Source organism: Aythya fuligula, chromosome 13 (genome assembly GCF_009819795.1).
Source record: "Aythya fuligula isolate bAytFul2 chromosome 13, bAytFul2.pri, whole genome shotgun sequence".
In the NCBI taxonomy this organism is placed as follows: Eukaryota; Metazoa; Chordata; class Aves; order Anseriformes; family Anatidae; genus Aythya; species Aythya fuligula.
This window is the reverse complement of record NC_045571.1, coordinates 4,421,341-4,443,016: the sequence shown is the minus strand read 5'-3', so window position 1 is coordinate 4,443,016 and position 21,676 is coordinate 4,421,341. Positions and strand designations below refer to the sequence as shown.

At 38.0% G+C, this 21,676-nt stretch overlaps 1 protein-coding gene across 1 annotated transcript in view; it reads right to left on the bottom strand.

Moving 5' to 3' along the window:
- Positions 1-21,676, bottom strand: part of ABCB7 (ATP binding cassette subfamily B member 7) — a 42,658-nt gene that overhangs the window by 5,594 nt on the left and 15,388 nt on the right. Inside the window, exons 4-15 of the mRNA XM_032196387.1 lie at positions 20,509-20,628; positions 12,837-12,969; positions 12,113-12,381; positions 10,826-10,914; positions 10,656-10,743; positions 9,551-9,725; positions 8,305-8,462; positions 7,607-7,770; positions 7,316-7,445; positions 6,699-6,870; positions 2,877-2,980; positions 1,158-1,265 (exon numbers count right to left, since the gene is read on the bottom strand). Of these exons, the coding sequence (XP_032052278.1) occupies positions 1,158-1,265; positions 2,877-2,980; positions 6,699-6,870; positions 7,316-7,445; positions 7,607-7,770; positions 8,305-8,462; positions 9,551-9,725; positions 10,656-10,743; positions 10,826-10,914; positions 12,113-12,381; positions 12,837-12,969; positions 20,509-20,628 (1,710 nt within the window). The remainder of the gene's footprint in view (positions 1-1,157; positions 1,266-2,876; positions 2,981-6,698; positions 6,871-7,315; positions 7,446-7,606; positions 7,771-8,304; positions 8,463-9,550; positions 9,726-10,655; positions 10,744-10,825; positions 10,915-12,112; positions 12,382-12,836; positions 12,970-20,508; positions 20,629-21,676) is intronic.

Below are 21,676 nucleotides of genomic sequence, written 5' to 3'. Positions count from 1 at the left end.
CACGGTAAAAAACACTTGCAAGATGCTGTAACATGCAGTGACATAAAGGATACACCTTAGAAAATGATTTTTCAGCGATAGCCAAAAAAAAACAAGTAGAACAAAAGCAAATGAAAAAGAGCTGCAAAGTGAATGTTCTCCAGCACTTCAATTTGAGATTGATATGAAGCTGAAATTTGTACAGCGAAGGCAATCAGGAATGTCATTGTTTCATAAGATAGTTATAATTTTCTGTGAAATCATTTTCCATACTGCAAGAATAATTTCTTTTAGATATGCACATTTTTGGTCACTAGATACACCTAAGGTCACAAGTATACACAGAGTACCTGAAATAAATGAACGCAGAGTTAAATTTAACATCTCTTATCAGTAGAGTAGAACACTTCATTTTCAGCATAAGCAAACAGGAAGAGTAACTATGAAGTTACAATAAGGATACTTGTTTTAAATCTACACCCAGTTATGGGTAACAGAAGAAAATAGACTTCGGACAGACTGAATATGAGGGCAGAATTGTGATATTAGTAAAACATACATTATAAACTTTTCTCTTTTCTTAGAAGGGAAGTATACAGGAAGGGAGTAATTGCAAATTTTCTACAGGTACAAAGAAAACGGTGTTGAGACTTATAACAATGAGATTGAACAGTCCTACAACAGTTTTATCTGTATGGAAACAGAATATGCTGGACTCTCTTGTCATTGAGAGAAAAAAACTATGGATGTTTTTGAAAAACAGACACTCAATGAGTAATGAGAATGAAGCATAAACTGGAGGAACACATTACAAAGCCAAGCTGACAGGAACATGTAGTAAATCAGATTAGAAACATGCAATGTTCTGCCAGTCCCAGAGCAACAAGCAAAATTTGTCATAATCCTTATAAACACCTGTAATTAGATGTACTATTCAAATGAAGCAAAAATACACACAACATACAAGAGATGGACATGCAAGTTTCTACAACTGATAAACAGTTAGTTGCAAAGACCTACAGAAAGCAAAGCTTGGGCTGGGTTTTTCTAACATAGTTCATCTCTACAGGAAGAGCTTTTAGTAGCTTGGCAGGGGTGTTAATATTTCAGAATGGGCACAGACTCTAAAATGAACACAGATAATGTAGAAGCTACGCTTCACAGGGCGATCGCCTCACCTGATCCAGCACAATGATTTCATCTGCATCAACTACTGTCGACAACCTGTGGGCAATGAAAACTGATGTTCGGTGTTTCACCATGTCCCTCATAGCACTGAGAATATTCTGTAAGATTAAAACACAGACATGCTCTTAAACACTTCTAGGTCGTATGGAAGAAATAAAAGGCTGTCTGGAGATATGCAAATTATTGGAAATGAGTGTTGAGAAATCTCTCTCATACTGCTATACTTTCACAATAAGAAACAGATACGTCTACAAGAAACAGAAGCAGCCCAAGCATGAAATACGAGGGCTTTGAAAGTCCTCAAACAGGGGAGCAGGATGGAAAAGAAAGCTTTCATTCATAGAAAAATGCAGATATCCCAAGGGATGAAGTGTTACTTGATTTCAGGAAAAACCTCCACCTGTGTAGCCACGTTACAAAAGCAAGATAAACAACAGTAAAGACAGAAGATAAAATGATTTTCCAATCAATGAAAGCTAAAGAAAAAAAAAAAAAAACTCTCAATACCATGCCAACATGGAACACAAAGTTAAGCAATCCTGGGATTGATCCATCTGCTGCTTCCTTTGTGAGCACTTTGCCACTTTCCCAAACTGTACTCAGTTGCAAGCAGCAAAAATTGGGAGTTGGTGCCCTTACTACAGTAACTGAAGTGCCCACTTCATTTTCCTGCAAAATGCTTGTCTTTGTCAGAAAACATTCCAATTACCTGACAGACTTTTGTGGAAATGTTTCATTTTCATTTGCTGTCTTTAAAGTGCAAAAAAGTGTGAAGCTTTCTGCTTTGTTTATGATTCTTGCCAGAAACACAGCAAAATGAAAGAGAGAAAGAATCAAGAAGCATTCTGCAGAATAGTGCGTGTGTTATGAACGTTTCTGGTCCAATGAGGAAGCTGTACTATATTTGAATGAGGTACTATATAGGTGTACTGTTTGTACTCTGATTTCTTTATACCTGGAAAATGAAAGCAATTTAGTGATTACAGGTCAATAAATTCACTCAATAATCTGCATAAGTGAACATAAACACAGCTCCAGCTCTCGTTTTTGATGACATTAGTTTGTGAAATTACTGCTGGTGCTGAGAGTTTTGTGTTTAAGCAAAGACGTAGTTATGAAGCCTGATGCAGTTACTGTGGTAGTGTCATGACATCTATGTCACAACACTCTGATGTTTCGGAGCCCTTCCTGTGAAATGAATACAAATTAATACCAGCACTGCAGGTTACGCCCACCTGATTTGCATCTCAGAAAGATACTGCACGATGAACGGGAGTTTTTCTGCTCTGCGTTATCTCACAGTTATTTAATACATTTTAAATGAATGCTAGATGTTATCTAAACATACTTTAAAGTGGACTGGAAAGCTTCACTCCCCTGGCCACATCAAGAATTTACAATGGTATCAGAGAAGAACATTGTATGGCAAACAGAACATCCAGAGCATAAAACAGAAGATACACCCAGAGACAGAGCTGCTGTTCTTCACCATGTCTCAAGGTGGACAGAGACATCTCTGGTCTGGCCTTTAGAAAAAGAAATTAACCATAGGATCTCTTAACAATCCCAGCAAAACATACAATAGCCATCTGGCAAAAATAACAGAATTGTTTCCAGGAGGAAAAAATAAAATAAAAACACAAGGAAAAAGCATCATAACCAGACATCATTACACCACTTAAGTTTTATATTTCTTTATCTCAATTTACCTCTTCCGTAATCGAATCTAAAGAAGATGTGGCTTCATCATAGAGAAAAATAAGTGGCTCCTTTAACATTGCTCTAGCAATTGCAACTCTTTGCTTTTCTCCTCCTAAATAGAGAGGGGTGAGGGAAGGAAGAGGAAAAAAAACGAAGTTACAATCATGACCTCCAGAATATTCTAAATTTAGCAGCGGACAAGACTTTTGTTTTGTTTATAATTTTTTCTTAATAAAGATCAAGTTCCTGCTCCTTGGTAAATCCAAAGTGATTCAAGATTGATTAGTTTTTTAGAAAGGGACGGAAAACTGTTTCATACCCGCTACAAGGCAAGAGCCTCATTCACATAGCCGAGGATGACAATATACAGTAACTTACCCCACATGACTCCAACTATGAACTCATTTGCCTGCTCTAAGCTATGCCCTGTGCAGTAACTGAACACACGTAAGTCCTCTGTCCCTGCCTGCTGTATTCTACTTCATGCACCTTGCATGTGTTTTTTCTTTCACATCTCTCCTTGAAGTTCATTTTACTTTTCATTCCTCTCTGGCCCAGATTAAAAGTGTCCATACCTAACAGCTTTAACAAACAGATTTCATTTATGAATACAATGAATACAGCACTGAAAACCACCTTCCTTATGCAATGTACTGCCTGTTGGTTTTCGAGGTAAGCAAGTTTCAGACTAGTTTCCTTCCTTCACAATTCTTACAGACACTTACCCAAGAATAACTCAGGACAACTTTAACAGACAGGAAAACAGGTGCATTTCAGAAGTTAAAATCTGATAAACATTTGGTATGCAATACAAACATTTCACATTCATGCACTTGTCCCCTCTTGTTTCATTCAAGACTGTGAAACATTCCATTTAACATCATTACATTCCTGTTAATGTTCCACACCTATCAGGAGAGAACATGCTTTAATAAACCATTTAAAAGGCTGATAATAATCACGCAGCTCAAGTTTTAAACTGTCTTTGGCAGAACTCAGCAGCAATTAGAATTGCACAATTTACTCAGTCAATTTTAATATGCTCTCTCCTTCAAAGCATGTTCAAAACTCACAGCTTGTCAATATCCATGTTTGAAAGACATACAATGATAAAATCCAAGGTCTTTCCTTACATCTGTAGCATACGGACTTGTTCCGTGTTCTTCCCCATTCACACTCAGGACTGCAGCATTTTAATTGTTTTGTTCACAAAGTCAGGGCTCGAGGTTGTTGTGGCTCTGTCTATTACACATCTATTATAAAAAAACACTGCAACACATTCTACTTGAAAAAACCCAAACTACTACTTCAAGGTAAACCACAAGACGTTCCAAACCTATTGCTGGCCAAATTGTCTTTCTAGAAATCACTACTTTTGGGAGACAGGCACCACGAGAGAAACCTTTCATCATTATCATTGCCCTCTGCAGTGCAGTCTGTCCCTATTTTATCTTCCACTCACTCACCCAGGTTTGTGCTTCACATTTTATTCTCCTTCTAACATTCCTCTCTGCATTTCCCTTTCACAAATGCCCGTGCTTCCTCCTGCACGTACATTCTGGGTACAGAACATAACCCCTGATCCTGTTTGAAAGAGTCTAGGATTTCAGCAGCTGCATAGTAAGAAAAACCACACAGCTTGCTGTCTTGCCACAGGCAGCGTCTGCCTGAATGCGCTGCATTCCTGGACTCCCAACAGTCCAACACTCTCCAAAGGTCCAGTGTTGTCTCCAAACAACCTCAGTACTTTCACAGAATCATCTAGGTTGGAAGAGACCTCCAAGATCACCAAGTCCAACCTCTGACCTAACACTAACCAGTCCTCCACTAAACCACATCACTAAGCTCTAGTGATCTAGTCATCTAAACGTCTTTTGAAGACCTCCAGGGATGGTGACTCCACCACTTCCCTGGGCAGCCCATCCCAACGCCTCACAACCCTTTCGGTAAAGAAGTTTCTCCTAACATCCAACCTAAAACCTTGACATTTCCCAACTCATTGGGACAGACCTGTCTCCCCTGTAGGGCCATTCCTCATTCCCAACAGAACAGACTCTGCCCTCCACTGCTCCATCCTACATGGAGATAAAAACAGTTGACCCATTCTTCAGCCTACTGACCAGCAGTGTCTTGTACATGGAGACAGGGTGGAAGAAAACAAACCAGCTCTGCCACGCAGGCTTACAAGCTCGCTATAAACAAGGCCTTGTATTGAGGAGGAGTTATTTAGAAAGCCATGTCCTACATGCCACCACAGTGATAGGGGGTCTCCCCAGGCAGTACGTGCTGAAGTCTCTTCATTGCTACTCTCTGCACACAGTTCAGCACTTATCAAAATCCTTCCAAACATTCTAATTGAGCTCCCATTTATCTTAACAACTTTAAGTTTGTTGTATTAAAAAAATAAACAAGTGAAAAATTGCCCCAGCACTACTCACATTGGCCAGCAATTATAAGCAAAAACATACAGTGCTTTGCTTTCTCAAAACGAGGCAACAGGAGGTGGCTTTAATGAAGTTTGCAACTGCATCTTATACTTCTCATAATACCCACCAAGGAGGGGAAACAAAACCCATCAGTGAATTCAATGGGGAAGCCTCACAAAAATGACTATCCCATTTTATCTTGCATCATTTATCTATTAAAAACTTTAAGAGCCATACGAGGATAAAGACTTACTGATGATGATAATAAATAACAACAATGTCAGGTAATAATGGCATAATAATAATCACATACCCTTCAACGTAAACAATTTTGATTTTGTTTTATTCTATGTGCATTTCCTGTTACATTTGTGTGATGGACATTGTTACTGGCTTTCTCTCAAAGCAGCTACAACTTAAGAAATTTGAACTGAAAGCATTTTATTGGAATCTTGCTGCTACCTAGAAGAGTTATACTTCAACTCCATACATTTATAATCCTATGTCCTACAATAAAAAACAGAAGAACAGGGGACGTGATTTAGACATTCCCCAGCTTCCATGTGATCCCTCATCTTAGATTATCATTCCCTTAACTCTGCCACAGGAAGAACGTTTGCTTTCCTGCATCATCTTCCCTAAAAAAAAAAAAAAAACAACGGGTATGTAATTGTAATATTACAGATGCCTGGAGAGAAGAAGTAAACTGAAATTGTGTAAGAGCAGCCAAAGCACAGCTAGCATGCCTAGCAAAACCTGCCTAATGCTGTGATGCTGCTTTCTTGGGTAGGCCAGTTACACCACTTTACACGGTACATACCCAACTATGGAGGAACGCTGACAGCCTACACTTCAGCACCAAGGCGGTGTTACATAAATCCATGGCTTACAAATACATAGACACCATTTTTGCATTGTTTCTTAAAAATAGTAAGATATAATTGCCCTTTTGTTATGAATAAGCTCTAAAACAACTATGCTGCAACAGCAATATATCCCACAGCATTACTTACTATCAACTGCAAAGATAAGTATCTCGCTGTCAGCTGCTATGAGTTTAGATTTAAAAACTCAAATTTGGAAGGTCTCCTACATGCCAAGCACACAAAGCTCCCAATTCTATTCACATGCATTCCACTACCCAAACACATTACAGGAAAGATCATTTTTATTTAGACACATCTACATGCTTAGATATTAATTTAAAACTACCTCCTGAAAACGCATTCCCTCAAGTATCTTTAAGACTACAGTTGTCCAAACTTTGGATTTTTGTATCAATATTTAGCCCTACATTTATATTATAATGTAAATGAGCTAAAAGCAAGCCTGAGGAATAAATTATGCATTGAACTTGGAGGTAGCAGAAGGGGTACAAATGAGCATGTGTACTTAAGGACCTACCTGAGAGCTTGAGGCCTCGTTCACCAACTTGGGTGTTGTAACCATTAGGCATTCGAAGAATAGCATCGTGGATTCCTGCCAACTTTGCCACAGCGTACACCTCTTCTGGTGTTGCGCTAATATTACCATACAGCAGGTTGTAATAGATGGTGTTATGGAACAGAACAGCATCCTGCATTCATGCAAAGAGCATTTGAAACAAGAAACTGAACAAAAAACCTGTCCCTAGTCCACAAAAGAAATAAATACAGAGTAGTTTGCATTCTTCCACAAAGCCCAAAGGTAAAAGCATTAGAGGAAATTTCATTTCCCCAAAATGGGCACATTTCATTGTGTCTTAAGTATATCATGCATACTTTCACCACTCTGCTAACTCATCATAGGTGGTAATCAAGTATAGAAGCACATCAGTTCATGACAATCTGTGCCCAGCTTTAAGAGGCTTAAACACGTTTGAGAAATTGGGTCCATGTAACGACACACACAAAAACTTCGTAATATTTCCAGAAAAAAAAAAAGGAGTGACTTTCAAAGGAAATAGGCACCACCACTGAATTCAGACATTCTGAGAGTTACCATTATTGCAGATTATGTGGGGAGAATGAAACATGTTATACCTGAGGTACAACTCCTATTGCCTTTCTCAGACTTTCCAAACTGACATCCTGTATGTTCTGGCCAGCAACATAAATGTTTCCTTTCTGAGGTTCATAGAAACGAAACAATAATCTCACAATTGTGCTTTTCCTGAAATTGAAAAGGATTGAAGCTAGTGTTACATTCCTGGTTCATCTTTTACTATCTCCAAACAGTGATGTCACAAACAAGAATAATAATCAAAACAAGAACAAACATCTAAAAAACGCCAATCAATGATGCAGAATTTTGGATTTAGTCCATTTACCCACCCTGACCCACTACCTCCTACAATGGCCACTTTCTTTCCTGCAGGGACTTCAAAAGACACGCCAGCAAGGACTTTCTGCCCCTCAAGGTATTCAAAATGCACATTATCAAAGGCGATGGCAGCAGTCTGTGGTGTGATCTGCAGGGGTGGAGCCAGTTCTTTGTCCTATTAAAAGAAGAGTGCCACTTTACATGCTGCCCAGAAAGTAACTCAAGCAGTTCAACAAGCTAAACAGTCCATTTCCTAGCTCAGAAAACGGCAAATAGACACTCTAGCTTGGATATGTTGAAAATAATTATAATCAGCCACACAAGTAATATTGGGTTGTTCCTCCTTCTCCTCAAAGAAGGTAAAAATTTCTGTTGTAAACACTCCGCTTCACAACTTCTTCTGCAGTAATAAATTCTGCATCATTAATTACAAATAAAAGCACAATGCATTGATACTTAAAAAAAATCTCCATACAAACACAGCTTCCATGAAGCAACTTTTGCCGTCACTAAAAGGTTCTGCAAGAAAAAAAAGCAGCTGCTATTGCACTAATTGCACCTAAAGAAGATGCAGCACAACATCCTTCTACAACATCTTTCTTGAACAGAAACTACACCTGGAAGGTAAACATGGTGAAGTAATAGCACTGCTAGGGAACACCTCTATTAAGTAACACCATGCTTTGAAGGAAAATAAGCTACTACTTACTTTGATTTTGGTATCTACACTGAGAAGCGTGAACAGTGTATTCATATCTATAAGTGCTTGTCTTGTCTCTCTGTATACTGTTCCGAGGAAGTTCAGGGGAAGAGACAGTTGGAACAGCAATCCATTCACCATTACGAGATCTCCAACAGACAGGCTGCCTTAAGACAGGAGAGATGAGAGAGAATAAAGAGGCTTGAAGGCTGTCTTGTTAGGAAGCAACAAAATAGCTTTTAAAAATAACCTAGTTTCTCATATCACATTCCTAAAACCAGATGTCTAAATAGTCAACATATACATTCCTACTGGATCAGATTTTATATAGGCAAGCAATCTGAAAAAAGTGTCAATGTTGGTGTGAATTTCACCAGAAAAGCTAAAATAGCACCTGGAAAGTAAGACCAGCAGCATTTCAGGAAATTCACAAAAAAAAAAATTATCAGATTATGAAGTTGTAAATTCAATAGCGGGAAGCAGTCTTAAGTTAAAAGCACAAGGAGAGGAACTAATACGTGAAAGCAAGCAATCAGGAAACATGGTCATTTTGAAACTGAAGTAAAACTGCAGACAAAGCCAAACTATGGAATTTGATTGAGAAATCAAATGATCAAGAAATGATCAAGATCATTGTTTTTACTCTAAAATCACATGGTCCTTTAGCTGAGCCTCATTCTGATAATGCAGTCATCTACGATATTTGAAGCTTGTACTGCATCCTCCTAAACAAGCAAGTTTTCCTCTATGCAGTGAGTTACGCCAATATAGGTAGAAAAACTCTAGCACATAGAAACAAAGTCTTTTAATAAAGCACCTTCATTAATCTAACAATGTGAAGGTCACTGCTAACAAAATTACATTTCTGTATACACTGGGGAAAAAGTTCTGGTTCTTGCCAACATGGGAAGGAAGAAGGGTAAAATGAAAGGGCCCTCGTAGAAATTAAAAACTTTCCCCAAAGAAGTATTCTTACTCATAGAAGTTTCTTCCAAAATCTATCAACAGAAACTTGCCTAAGATGCATTTTCTTAGGAACTTTCTCTAACTGCTAAACTTTTAAAACGTCTTTAGCAAAATCGCACTAGTTATTGCAATATTTATCATGGAACTAATAATGCTCCAGGGAACTCCAATACTCTCAAGAAAACACAATTTTAAAATGAACTATCACATCAACCACAAGTTAATTAACACCTCTAGTATGGATTAAGGTGAAGGAGAATCAATTTTAGCTTATAGATAGATCAGTTACCTGCAACAATGCCCTGGCTAGCAAGCACCATGATGGCTGTTAAGCCAACGCTAAATATAGCGCTTTGTCCAAAGTTGAGGAGAGCTAAAGTCGAGGTAGTCTTCAGAGAAGCGTTTTCATATGTCTTCAAGAATCCATCATACCGTTGGGCCTCATATTTTTCATTATTGAAATACTACAATAGGCGCAAAAATAATAAATGAGACATTCTCAATCATACCAGACCACGTATCTCACTAATTACAAAATTCAGCATAAGCATACCACATGCACAGACACCCCCTGCCCCCCTGCCACAATTCTGACAATACAATGAAGATAAAAGATTTGTGTATGAAACCTTTATGAACTAAGGTCACTCTACAAATAAGAAAATCCAGCACACCCCACACTGGGAAAGGAGACAATACAGAGATCCCTGCCATCCTCATATTTTACTAACACTGTCTCTCAGAGAGCTTCTACACAATTAATATCCAAGCCAAATACCAGCTGCTACTAAAAAGAAAAGTTTCTGTTCTCCAGGTAGTATCATCATTGCTACTGCAATGATGGCAAAGTCTCAAGAACAGTAGTTCTCATACTAACACTTCTTTCCAGTTCTACTCTCCAATTAATAGAAGCATAATATCAACATGAGCATTCTCAGTTTCAAAACTGCACAGGAACCGTTTCAAGCAGCAGCAGAAAACTCAATAGAGACCCGATCTTTCATGCAATAGAGTGCTACAAGAAGTAACAGGTGAAGCAAACAGTACGCACGGTCATTTGAGAAGACTGTATGCTGCAGGCTGACATTCAGAAGAAAATTTTTGGAAACACGTACACAAGACCAAGTTTAACAAAACTAAGTTTATGCTTTGCAGAAACTGATGGTCAAGAAAATTCAGTCATGAAAATCTTCTTACCCTTCAGCAGCACATAGTGTTTTTTTTTAAGCCCTGCTAACAACTTCTATGCTACTCTACCAGTATCACATAGCACTCTTCAAATGAATAATGATTTTTAAAAAATGTGCTAATGCTCCAAATATGTAGCCCTATAAAAATAATCTTATGACTCATTTTACTTAGGCTGACAGAAATAAAACAAAGATCTCTCTTACCTTCACAGTCTCATAATTTAGTAGCGAATCAATTGCAGCATTACCTGCATCATTATCTGCTTTGTTCATTTCTATTCGAAACTTAGTCCTGTAAAAGGAAGGCTTAATACAGTCAAAAGTTCAGGCTGAGCAGTACTAAGCACTCTGACGAATCTGAGGGGATGGCTTACCTCCACTGTGTAATTCCTATTGTGAATGCTGCATATGCTCCCAGCGTCCCCAGGGTTACTAATGCAAACTCCGCACCACATTTGTAGTACTAGAAGATAAAAATTACGATGACTCATTTTTTAAAGTTAAATGCTTATAATTAATTTTGATTAATTTAGAATTTTTTTTTCCCACTGTCTCTCAAATTTTAATATCTCAGTCCCAGACACAAGAACTCTGAAGATCCCTCCCACAGTCCCTGCTCTGAACCACAGGTATAAACTCACAAGTAGCAAGGATAAGAGTATAGGTTAAAAAAAAGAGATAAGCAAGAGCTAATGTATAACATGATACTAGAAAGTTATTTTTGCCATTATAAAACATGAATGTTGCCAGTGTTTGCGCATGCAAGTATCTGTTTACAAGCTCTTTTGGTAGACTGATAGAAAGCTGAAGACAGCAGAAGAAATAAGTGGCCTTGAAAACAATTTATGAAGTGTTTTCTCTGTTTTGGAGTATAACAGGAGAGAAAAGCCACAGGAAAAAAAAAAAAATCAGGCAGGTTGGCTGTTAGCCAGCTTAATTTGCAACTTCTAAAGGTTATATAAATTTAACCAAATATCATCAGTGTTTTTAACTTATTGTCACATTGAAGTGCTTCAAAAAGAAGAGAATAAACAAATCAAGATTCTTACTTCTAATTTAGTTTAAACTGTATAACCAACACCTAGATTTTAGCATACAAATATCCAAACACCCTGATTTAAAAGACAGTAGGTGTGATTTATAAGATGAGTTTAAAATTCACCTCATCAAGCTTGAAACCTGCAAAGAGAAGTCTGTTTTCCAGAAGATAGCTTTCAATTTTAAATTAGAGAAGAAAAGATCAGTATTCAGAAGGGAGCCAATAATCACTCCCCTCCCCTACTCTCGACACACCAGTATGTAACATTTCTGGACATTGACATCCTGCCTTCTCACTATGTGCCCAGATAGATTAGACACTTTTGTGCTCAGTTTATTTTCCTGATTTCATTTTTTCAACAATTCTTTAGAAGAACATTAAAAATTCTCCACATAAACATCATTGGCTAGAGGCAGGCATTGAGCACGCAAATAATTTCAGGTAAGGAGATTTAAACAACTAATATTTGAAAAGTATAAATTATTCTCCTTTACAGTCACTTTTTACAACGTATGTAAATTCAATTCATTTTTCTTAACACTTTGCAGATTTTGGAAAAAGTAAATCAGTCTTTTAATACTAAAGACGACAATTCCAAGCCACAAACAGAGTGAACACTTACCAGAATTCCACTGACTAGTGCCACTTCAAACATGGTAGGTCCCAGATTAAATACTAGTGCACTAAGAACAAAGCTGATACCTCTCGTTCCTCTGTCAATGGTTTTTGACAGAGCTCCGGTTTGCCTACTTAGATGGAATGCTAAATCCAGGTTATGAAGATGTAGAAACACATTCTTTGCTATCCTTCTGATTGAATTTTGCGCTACTTTCCCAAATACTGCATTTCTAGCTTCATTAAACAATGCCGCCCCAGCTCTTGAGATGCCATCTAAAAAAGATGAAAAATTTACAAAGTGAAAATAATCATTTTTTTTTTTTTACAAATTCCCTTCACACCTGAAAAAATAATGTTAGACTCATTCTTTACATATTTTCAACATTCTTACTTCAAAGCTAATTTATATTTAATTGGTTAAAAATTTTATGCTACTTTTCATTTATAAAGCACTGCATGTGTATTTTTAATCAGTTTTATTTTCAGATGGATATAGCAAAGGGTAGGATTTATAATCAACAATTGTTTCTGGAACCTTTTTTTTTTTTTCTTAAACCTGGAACAGCAAAAGCGAGGTCACAGAACATTGGAAATAAGAGGTCAACACAGAAGCCACTCCAGAATAACTGTTCCAGATGCTTGGTGGTGCAAAGGTGGGAAGCTGTGCTATCCCACTGCCTTGCTGAAGGAAGTTAACACCTGTCAACAGATTTGGGAATCCCACTTACAGCCAATGAGAACAGCAGTTGCCACGGTTGCAACAGTATTTGGTGCATCACTCAGGTTCAGCACGTTTCCCGATATCTGGTTGAGGTTGTCTACTGCGTATTTGAACATGAAGGGAACCAGTATGTTCATGGCCTAAAAGGCAAAACAACACCAATTATGCACTGAAACAGGTGTATGGCATGTGAGCATTTTTTCTGAAATAGCTGCACTGTTACACTTGGCTCTTAACCACTTCGTGCTGGTGGGCTGGCTCTCGATTGCAAGTAGAATATTCTGCCTACTATTAAGTCTTTAATCCTGGGACTGCAGGGTTGTTTGTGCGTCCCACACACAGAAGAACAACTTCTACCCTAAACAAACTGCACCAGCACTGTTTACCAAGGCAGAGCGCTCATTACAGCGGTGGCAAGATTGGGAAATGAATCAAGGAGCTGCATGAGGCATCCTCAGTGCCATTAAATGATGCTGTCATTACAGGGTGCTTGCTCTGTGCAGCAACACTTGGTCAGAACAACTACCAGTACCCAAAAACCAAGCCACCCACACACTGCTAACTCCGGGCCAACCAAGATACATTAGACCAAAGCTCCAGTGAAATCCAAGTAAATAAATTAATCTCCCCTTTGTCTCTTCTGACAGTGAATATTGCCTCAATATTTAAACACTTTCCATTTGCAACATCACTATAAACATTCACTTGGTATCTACATTCATCCTAACATCTCCACTAACCCCAACAGGGACACAAAAGACTCCATAGTCTACAAGCTGCTATGAATTGCTTTAACATGAGCTTTCAAGCAATTATATCCACCCCAACATGTGCTATGTCACTACGAATTTTTGTAAGAGCACCACAAACCAACTGCATCTCCTCCAGTAGTGGTGTCTGCCCTACATGTGAGAAACAAGACAGCTAAATACATAAACAGATCAACTTTAGGACTGCTTTTAGTTGCCCTCGTACAATTGTAGCATAAGAAAATACTGGAAGTCATAAAGAAAGTATACAATCTTAAGTCTTGTTAATATTTCATTATTGCACCGTTCATTTATACCAACAATAAAAAAATGCTGTTACACTTAATTAACTGAACTCATTCATTCAAACTGCTTCTTGGATTTCAGAAATACAATATACAAGTTTCTTAGCAGTTGAACAAGCATCTTAAGACTTCAAATCTGACAATCATGGCAGATGTTAAAATACTTTACAATCAATTGACCTCGCGTAAGGTTGTGTTTTTTTAAGTGCTTTTTTTTTTTTTTGGTAATTATTTAGAAGAAACACAGGCAGATGACAAATTATTTCACATGATAAGAAAACAAAACCCAAAGCAGATTGACAAAGATATTTCAGTTCTTTCCACCAAATGTTTTGCATACCCACTTAGATCTCAACTGTTTTTAGGGACATCAGTCAGAGCTGGAAGTCCAGTCAAAATCTGTGTAAATTAACTAGAGAAAACTAAGCTTCAAGTGAAAAGAGTGGTAAAGTCTTTTATAAATTCAGTCCGAAATCAAGCTGGAAGATAAAATTTCTAGTAGTTATAAGAACTATCTCAGAACCAAATATTCTCAGTGTTAAGAACCACTGTGAATAGTGGAATGTAAGTACTTAACTAAAAGAGTTTTTGGAAATACTGCTTCATGCTAAAGGATTAAAGAAAAAAATAGCTAATTTCTTGTATCTGTTGTTTATTTTTTAAACTCTGTTTTAGGCAAGAGTTTCAAATGCAAATGAGGAGGGAATCCTTTCTCCCCTTCTCTCTCCTCTCTGAAATACACTAAGCAGAAGAAAGTACAGACAGTTAAAAAAAGACCAGCTGAAGTACAGCTCCTGAGAGGAGACAACTGAGACATAATAGCATCTAGGTGAGATTATTACTGGTTGGTTTGTGGTTGCAAAAAGAAATCAGCTGAAAGATCAGGTCCTATTTCAAATACACCACGCTGAAATTTATCTAGTGCAAGCCTGAGTGTCACTCACCAACGGCTCCCTAAGAGACTAGAGTATTGAAAATCTCCATTAAAAAAGTCAGATTTAACAAATACCCTCAAAGCAACAGTATACAATGATGACTGATAACTTCAATTATACAACAGAATAACAGGTTACTGTTGTGATGTGCTTAAATGTTAAGCATGAAGCCCTACAAAGAACTGCGGATGCTATTAACAGAGAATTTCCATCTTTACAACACCAGAATCCAAATACATCCCCCCTAGTCCACAGTAAAATAAAATAAAAAAAGCCTATTATTCCTTTTAGAGTTACTAAAACTCAATTTTTGGTAGCATTTTGCTCTTAATGAAGAAGAATATACTACCGTTTGTGTGATACTGATGACCAATGTGACAGTGCAGGATTTCCTGGGAGAGACTGCTCAGTGGAAAATAAGAGTATTGTAATGCAGATTGTCTTGATTTGCTGCAGATTCTTACAAATCCCTCTGCGGGAATTTTACTCTTCAGTAAACTGTGCTACACTACAGGTAGTTTAGAAATAGAACTACAGATATATCTTAAAGTCCATTAAAAAAAAAAAAAAAGACATTCTTTAAACTGCGGTTTTCCACTCCCAATTAATTTAACTGGTAACAGCCTACAACTTTGCAGAAATGTCTTCTTTCACATCAATATAATTCCACCCAGCAGAGTATTAAATGAAATTTAAAGCCTGGTCTCAGGTTATAGTTGTTCTGACTCTTGGAGGGTAAAGTCTGAATAACAGGCAGCCCAGTATTGCATTTCATTAGCAATCAAGGCAGCCTGCTGCTTTCTAGTCATAGGAAAAAAAAGTTAATCTTACGAAGTTTATAGCAAGAGAGATGAGAGACCATTATTAGAAACAGGCCTTTCCTACTCAATTTGTAACATCCATGAGATCATGTTCACATTAATAGAAACAAAATTTTAGCCTTCTGCACAAATTCCAGCTACTTCTTTTGTAGCTAGCTGACACAGAGCACAAAGCTTTAAGCACACATAGGTACTGTGCAAAGCTACCGTGCAAAACAATCATCTCAGGCAGTGTATCTATTTGGGTTTCCCTCCTCTTCCTAATGCCTGAAAGGCTGATAACAATTCCCATTAAAAAGACCATTTAAAAATAAGTTTGTATATTTTCTATTTATAATTTTGAATTAATAGCTAATCCCTGCCTGAATTTACAGGGTATCAAATACAGCACCCATGAAGTCATCCCAATTCAACAGTCCCCAATTAACAGCATGGTACAGTGCAATACATCATGCTTAAATGAGTTTAAACATCTTTATTTTTTAAACGATTGCACTGTTTTAAGCTGATAAAGCATCAGCATCTCTATTCACTTATGGGACTGCACTATTTTTAGGGCAAACAGCCTTATCTCTCCTTTTGTTTTTCCCAGTATTTCTTGTTTAATAAAGATGATGAATGAGTGACACGCTGAGCCCCAACATGATAAAACTGGTCTACAGCGAACTTATCTTTGGACAATAATTCAATGAAAACCAATGACCATTATCTCTGGGCCAATATAAAAGCATAAATCCAACAACTCTGTTTGTGGAATTATGAAGAGAGAACTCCATCCCATACAGAGGTAAGATTGCTAAGAAAAGCTAGAAAATGTGGTCCAAAAGAGAGGCAGGGAACCCCCATCTAGTTTTGTGCCTTCTTTGAATTCACTGACGATCTGAAACAAGTTCTACAGTAGAAGAAAAACCAGTTAAAATCTAGAAACACTTTTCACCTGAAACTTGTTAAAAAAACCTAACAGTCTCTGACATTTACTGTGATTATCTAATTCCATGCAATCACTGAAAGGGCTCAAACAAAGACTGAATGTACTTGCTGTAAGTGATCGGATAGGTATCATTAAATTTTGTCTGTGTGCAAAGATACAGCACAATACTTGTCTATTTAGCCAAACAACTTCCTCTCCTGAAACTTACAGAACTAGCAGTCACTAGAAATGCATATTTACTGAAAGATTTCTCTGGCTTATGAATAACACATACTTGTTCTGTGACCAAAAGAGACCAAAAAACTTTGCAGTCTCACAGAAGCGACGAGATTTTGTCATATTCACATTTAATCCAGCTCCTCAGGAGCCAGAGCACTTTTTCTTCTTGTGCCACAAAAGAAAAAGGGAAGAAGGAAAGGGTTTATTACATATATCCTAGGAGAGAAGACAAAAAAAAAAAAGCAAAAAAAGAGAGGAAAAATTAAAAATACACAAAACCTGTGCAGGCTAATCTATGCATCTGAAAACAGATAATGCCTCGTGTGCGCCTCTCACCTGTCTTCCTATTGCAACTTTCAGATCACACAAGTCTAGATAGGCAATAAATATTTAAGATAAAAATTTAAAGCATGTCATAATATAACAAGTCTTCCAAAGGAAAAAAAAAGACCTTACTAGCCCTTGAGCAGACTTCATTCTGTCAGCTCCCAGTCATAAAAAGCTATACAAACAGCTTACTTTGAAGGCTAACAATACTACTAGCAGTTATGTGTAGACAAAAAGGAACCAAAAATCACAATAACTTGAGTAATGACAGGCAACTGGGCCCCACTAAAGGAGTCAAGACGGATTATAACTGCAGGCTCTTCAGTAACTGCACGCACACTCAGCTTTTGTTTTGAAATTGAGTTTTACTGAACTGGAAGACTGAAAGAGATAAGAAATAAGACAAATTATTTCACAAGCAGCAGGAAAAGGAGGTATGTTCTCCAGCTTCTTTGTGTTTTGTGGTTAAGCAAGACCAAATCAAACGCGGTATGAACTCCCAGAATTTTTCCTGTGGCTGAGGATTTCATAAACCACCTCCCCTCTGTGGTTTCTCTGGCATTTTCTTACAAGAAAATTGAAGCCATGCTACAGCCTCTGTCTCAGAGAGCTGCTGTTTGGATCTTTTAACAGGAAACTTAACTTCATATATAGGTATAGAACCCCCAACTCCTTTGAGTAACTCAAAAGTAGTTGACCAAAAGGCTTACAAAAGCATTTCTTACGGTGAAAGGTGACCAGTAGCAGGCATCATGACCACACAGTTCTCTGTGCAAAAGCCCTAAGAACAAGCAGCCTTTATACCAACTGCATTCTAAGGACGGAAACCCTTCAGATGCAGACAAGTTCATAGCGAACAAAGAAAGCAGGCCAGGACTGCAGCGAGGGGAAAGATACGCTGGCATTCTTGTGTTGACAACTGAATAGCTGCAAACCTCTAACTAACTGCTTGTGTGGTCTATCAAGTACATCGTAATTAACCTCACAAGCAGCCAGAACAAAGGCTCCCCAAATCGGACAATGAGGAATCCGTACAGGTTTATTCATGGTCCAGGCAAGTTACAGGTAAACTGATTTCTATTTCATTCCCTATAGGACAAAGTGACCTCTAGCTCACTCTGGATAAAGAGCACATTCAGGGCTCCAAGACAGGACAGACTTCCCAGCTCTGTACCAATCCACTGCATGCCACAATAACCATGTGCGTACTTAGCGTGTGTAAAATATGAAGCAGTTTAAGAAAATTTACCCCAAAAGGAAGAGTGGATATAGCTCGGGTGATGAGGGATAACGTGGTAGATTGCAGTTATTTTATCTTTGAGATCTAATAAAGCTTTGTTATGATAGAAAAGCACAAAACCAAGAACGTGAGTAAAGGATTGCTAGAAGACATCCATGAAACTTTTCACGCCAGCCTGTTACAATACACATCTGTAGAGAGCACATTGTATGTTTTCCCAATTAAATTCTTGTTTGCCCTCAGAAAAACTTTCTCACAAAACATTTGTTTTAACTGGCATCTCCTTAAACCTGAACAAAGCTCAACAGGTTTTCTGCTGCCTCCTTCTGGGAAGCTGCTTTGGACACCAGGGCTTCCAGGCTATATCTGAAGTAGGACACTGAACACTTAAGAGAGGTCCAAACATCCAGTTTCTTCCCCAAAGAGCAATTAGATGCCTGATTTTCTGACTTGGGACTGGGGAAAACACGCGGCTCTCCCAGCAGAGAATTCAGCTGTATACCAAATGCCCTAGCTGGTGTTCTGACCACCTGTAGTTCAAATCCGACATGGCATACCGAGTTAGGAGACAAAAGCTAAAATTCCATAACTAACCTCTCCAGTGAGGAAGCATTACTACAAGAAACTCCACAGAACAATTATTTCCAAATCTGAAGAAACAGAAAACCTTAACTGGCTGCCTACCAGGTGCTACGTACTTACAAAGAGACTTCTGTGACTGAGAACAAGAAGTGCCACCGCTGCCACAAAGGACGTTATTTACTGCAGTGAAATAAGCTTTAGCAACATTATTAATGTCTCAGACTATGTGAGAAAGCAGGATTCATTAAAACAATCAAGAGGGGGAATCCCATGCCACCCCTCATGCAAACCAGGTTTCTCTAGATGTCTGAGGTGACACTGTGTATTAGCACACCCTGGTACAGACAGATGCTTAACAGGAGTCCCTAATAGAAAGCTATTTGCAAGAGTCATGCATCCTGGACATCGATTTCCATTAGCATCCAAAACGCTGCCTGGAACGTTACTAGATTTCCTAAAAGCAAGGTACAGTGATGCCACATGCAGGATCAGATTCTGGATTCACATCCGCTGTCGCATTCAAATAACCCTACTAATTAGGAGAGTGGGGCTACGAGGAGAGAAAAAGAATACTTCAAACTTCTTTCAAAGTTGCCTTCGGATTACTGTCTGTAATTCTAGTAAGAAGCTTTAACGAGAAACTCAGTTAAGAGAATTTTCATATACATCTGGTAAGCGGGGCGTACCTAAAAGCAGACCACAAAACACCAACGAACCAACCATATAATCAAGTTAAATAGTACCGTGAGGGTAACCACATGGCACGAAAAGCAAAACACTCCGAGCATCTGCATTTTGAGCAGATAGATTCCCAGATAGGTTTCAATTGCAATCAAAGGCATCACCGTAATATTTTGTACAGGCATACAAAAAAAAAAAAGGTGGAATTTTACTTGCAGAATATTGCATGTTTGTACATGTTGTCAACTGCATTATCAGCAACTTCCTGAACAGCAGCAGCAGCACAAACACAAATATCTACTGGAGACAGTACCAGCTCCCACCTGATAGATTGCCTCTGCGAGAAAGAGCTGTACACCAAAAGATTGGCTCTTCCTCGTCAGCTCGAATAAATGAGCACATTTCTCTTCCAAGTAAACTCCAGCCACGTAGGTGATAACAGAGCGTTTCTTCGCTTTCTTTTCATAACACGGCAATATTGCTGAAAGCTGATAAGCTAGTTTCGTTGTACTTCCTTAAGTGCTAAAACTCACTGCTAAGTAGCACCTACTTTAGCTTATCCCAGCAAGATACTAATATTAGCTGTGGTAAAAATTGCCATTCAGAGGAAAGACAGTTGAGCCATATGTTTCACTGACACTTACAAAATTTACTCCCAATATTTTTTAATCAAATACTTCTTTTTTCCAAAAGCAAAACATTATTTGCACAAAGTTAACAATTGCTCTTCTACATTATTTCTACAAGGATTGCACAAAATTTGAATTATATCCTCCACTGATCTGCAGAAAGCTCTCAGAAGGACATAGGCATACAAAAGCTAACAAACACTAGTTTTGTTGCAAGCAAGAGCATGAGTATTATAATGCAAGGAAGTATCTGTTCTTACCTTTGCACTTGCCAAGAACCCCAGAGATATGGCTACTCTGGCTCGCAGGTCTGGTCTGTCTTTGGGCCACACGTAAGACAACATTGCTCTGACAATCTTTTTGGCATCTATCTCCTTCAGCTATTGAAAAAGAACAAAGGCATCGCATTACAAAGAGACCCCAGAAGCAAACTAACAGTACAATTAAGGATGAATTTTATACATTTGTGTAACTTTTGCATTTTGATAGGCAGACAGTTCTCAGTGTTTGAGCCTAGGACAACATATTAATATTTTGAACTGGATTTTTTTTAGGCTTATAACCAGGATACTGTAAAAATAGATGAATTGTTCTTAACTCACGTCTCCTCAAGAGTGCAAGTATAACATAAATGGAAAACAGAGAAAATAAACCAGTTGAAATTGTTCACAAAACAAACTGCTCCTTGTTTTTATCTTCCCAAGATTCCTATACAGGATGCAAGGGCTTGGTATTCCTTCTTCAGAAACTGATTTAACACAGCACAAAAACAACCAGAGGGAAAACAACCAAAAAAATTAACAAAAAGCATAAAGCAAGAAAGAAGTCTGAAAGGTTGACAAAGTAGTCTGGAGAACATTCAGTAAGTCACAATAAAATGCAGTACTTAGAAAAATCACTAGCACTGCAGGAACTTGTATGAATCCCAAACTAAACACTTCTGCTGATACACAAATTGAACTGTATGCAAATTTGAGATCAGATTAATTGCTTGTATTACTATACATTTAAGCATCTCCAACAACCATTTGTACAGGTTTTGGTCACCCTTTCACCTCGGCAGTGAAATGAGAAACATCCTCTAGTTTTTTGCACATCTTCTAGAGCTCATTTTCAGGAGCACAAAGGTTGGCCTTCAATGGGTACCCAACGAAGGCAGGACTACCAGCAGGAGATCTACTCCAGTTGCTTTCACTCAGCTTCAACCATCACCACTTTGTTTAACAGAATGGCCCTTGAATTTGGGTAATCAGCCTTTACCAGGTTTTTAAGATGTACACAGCCACATATTAATGTAACTGGATATGTCTTTTTTTTTAATATAAAATCTTCATGATTTCTATTCTCAAAACCTCAAATATTCTTCTAACGACCACCACGATTCAGACAAAAAAAGTCTTCCGAAATGCCTTTTTTTCTCCACAGAGA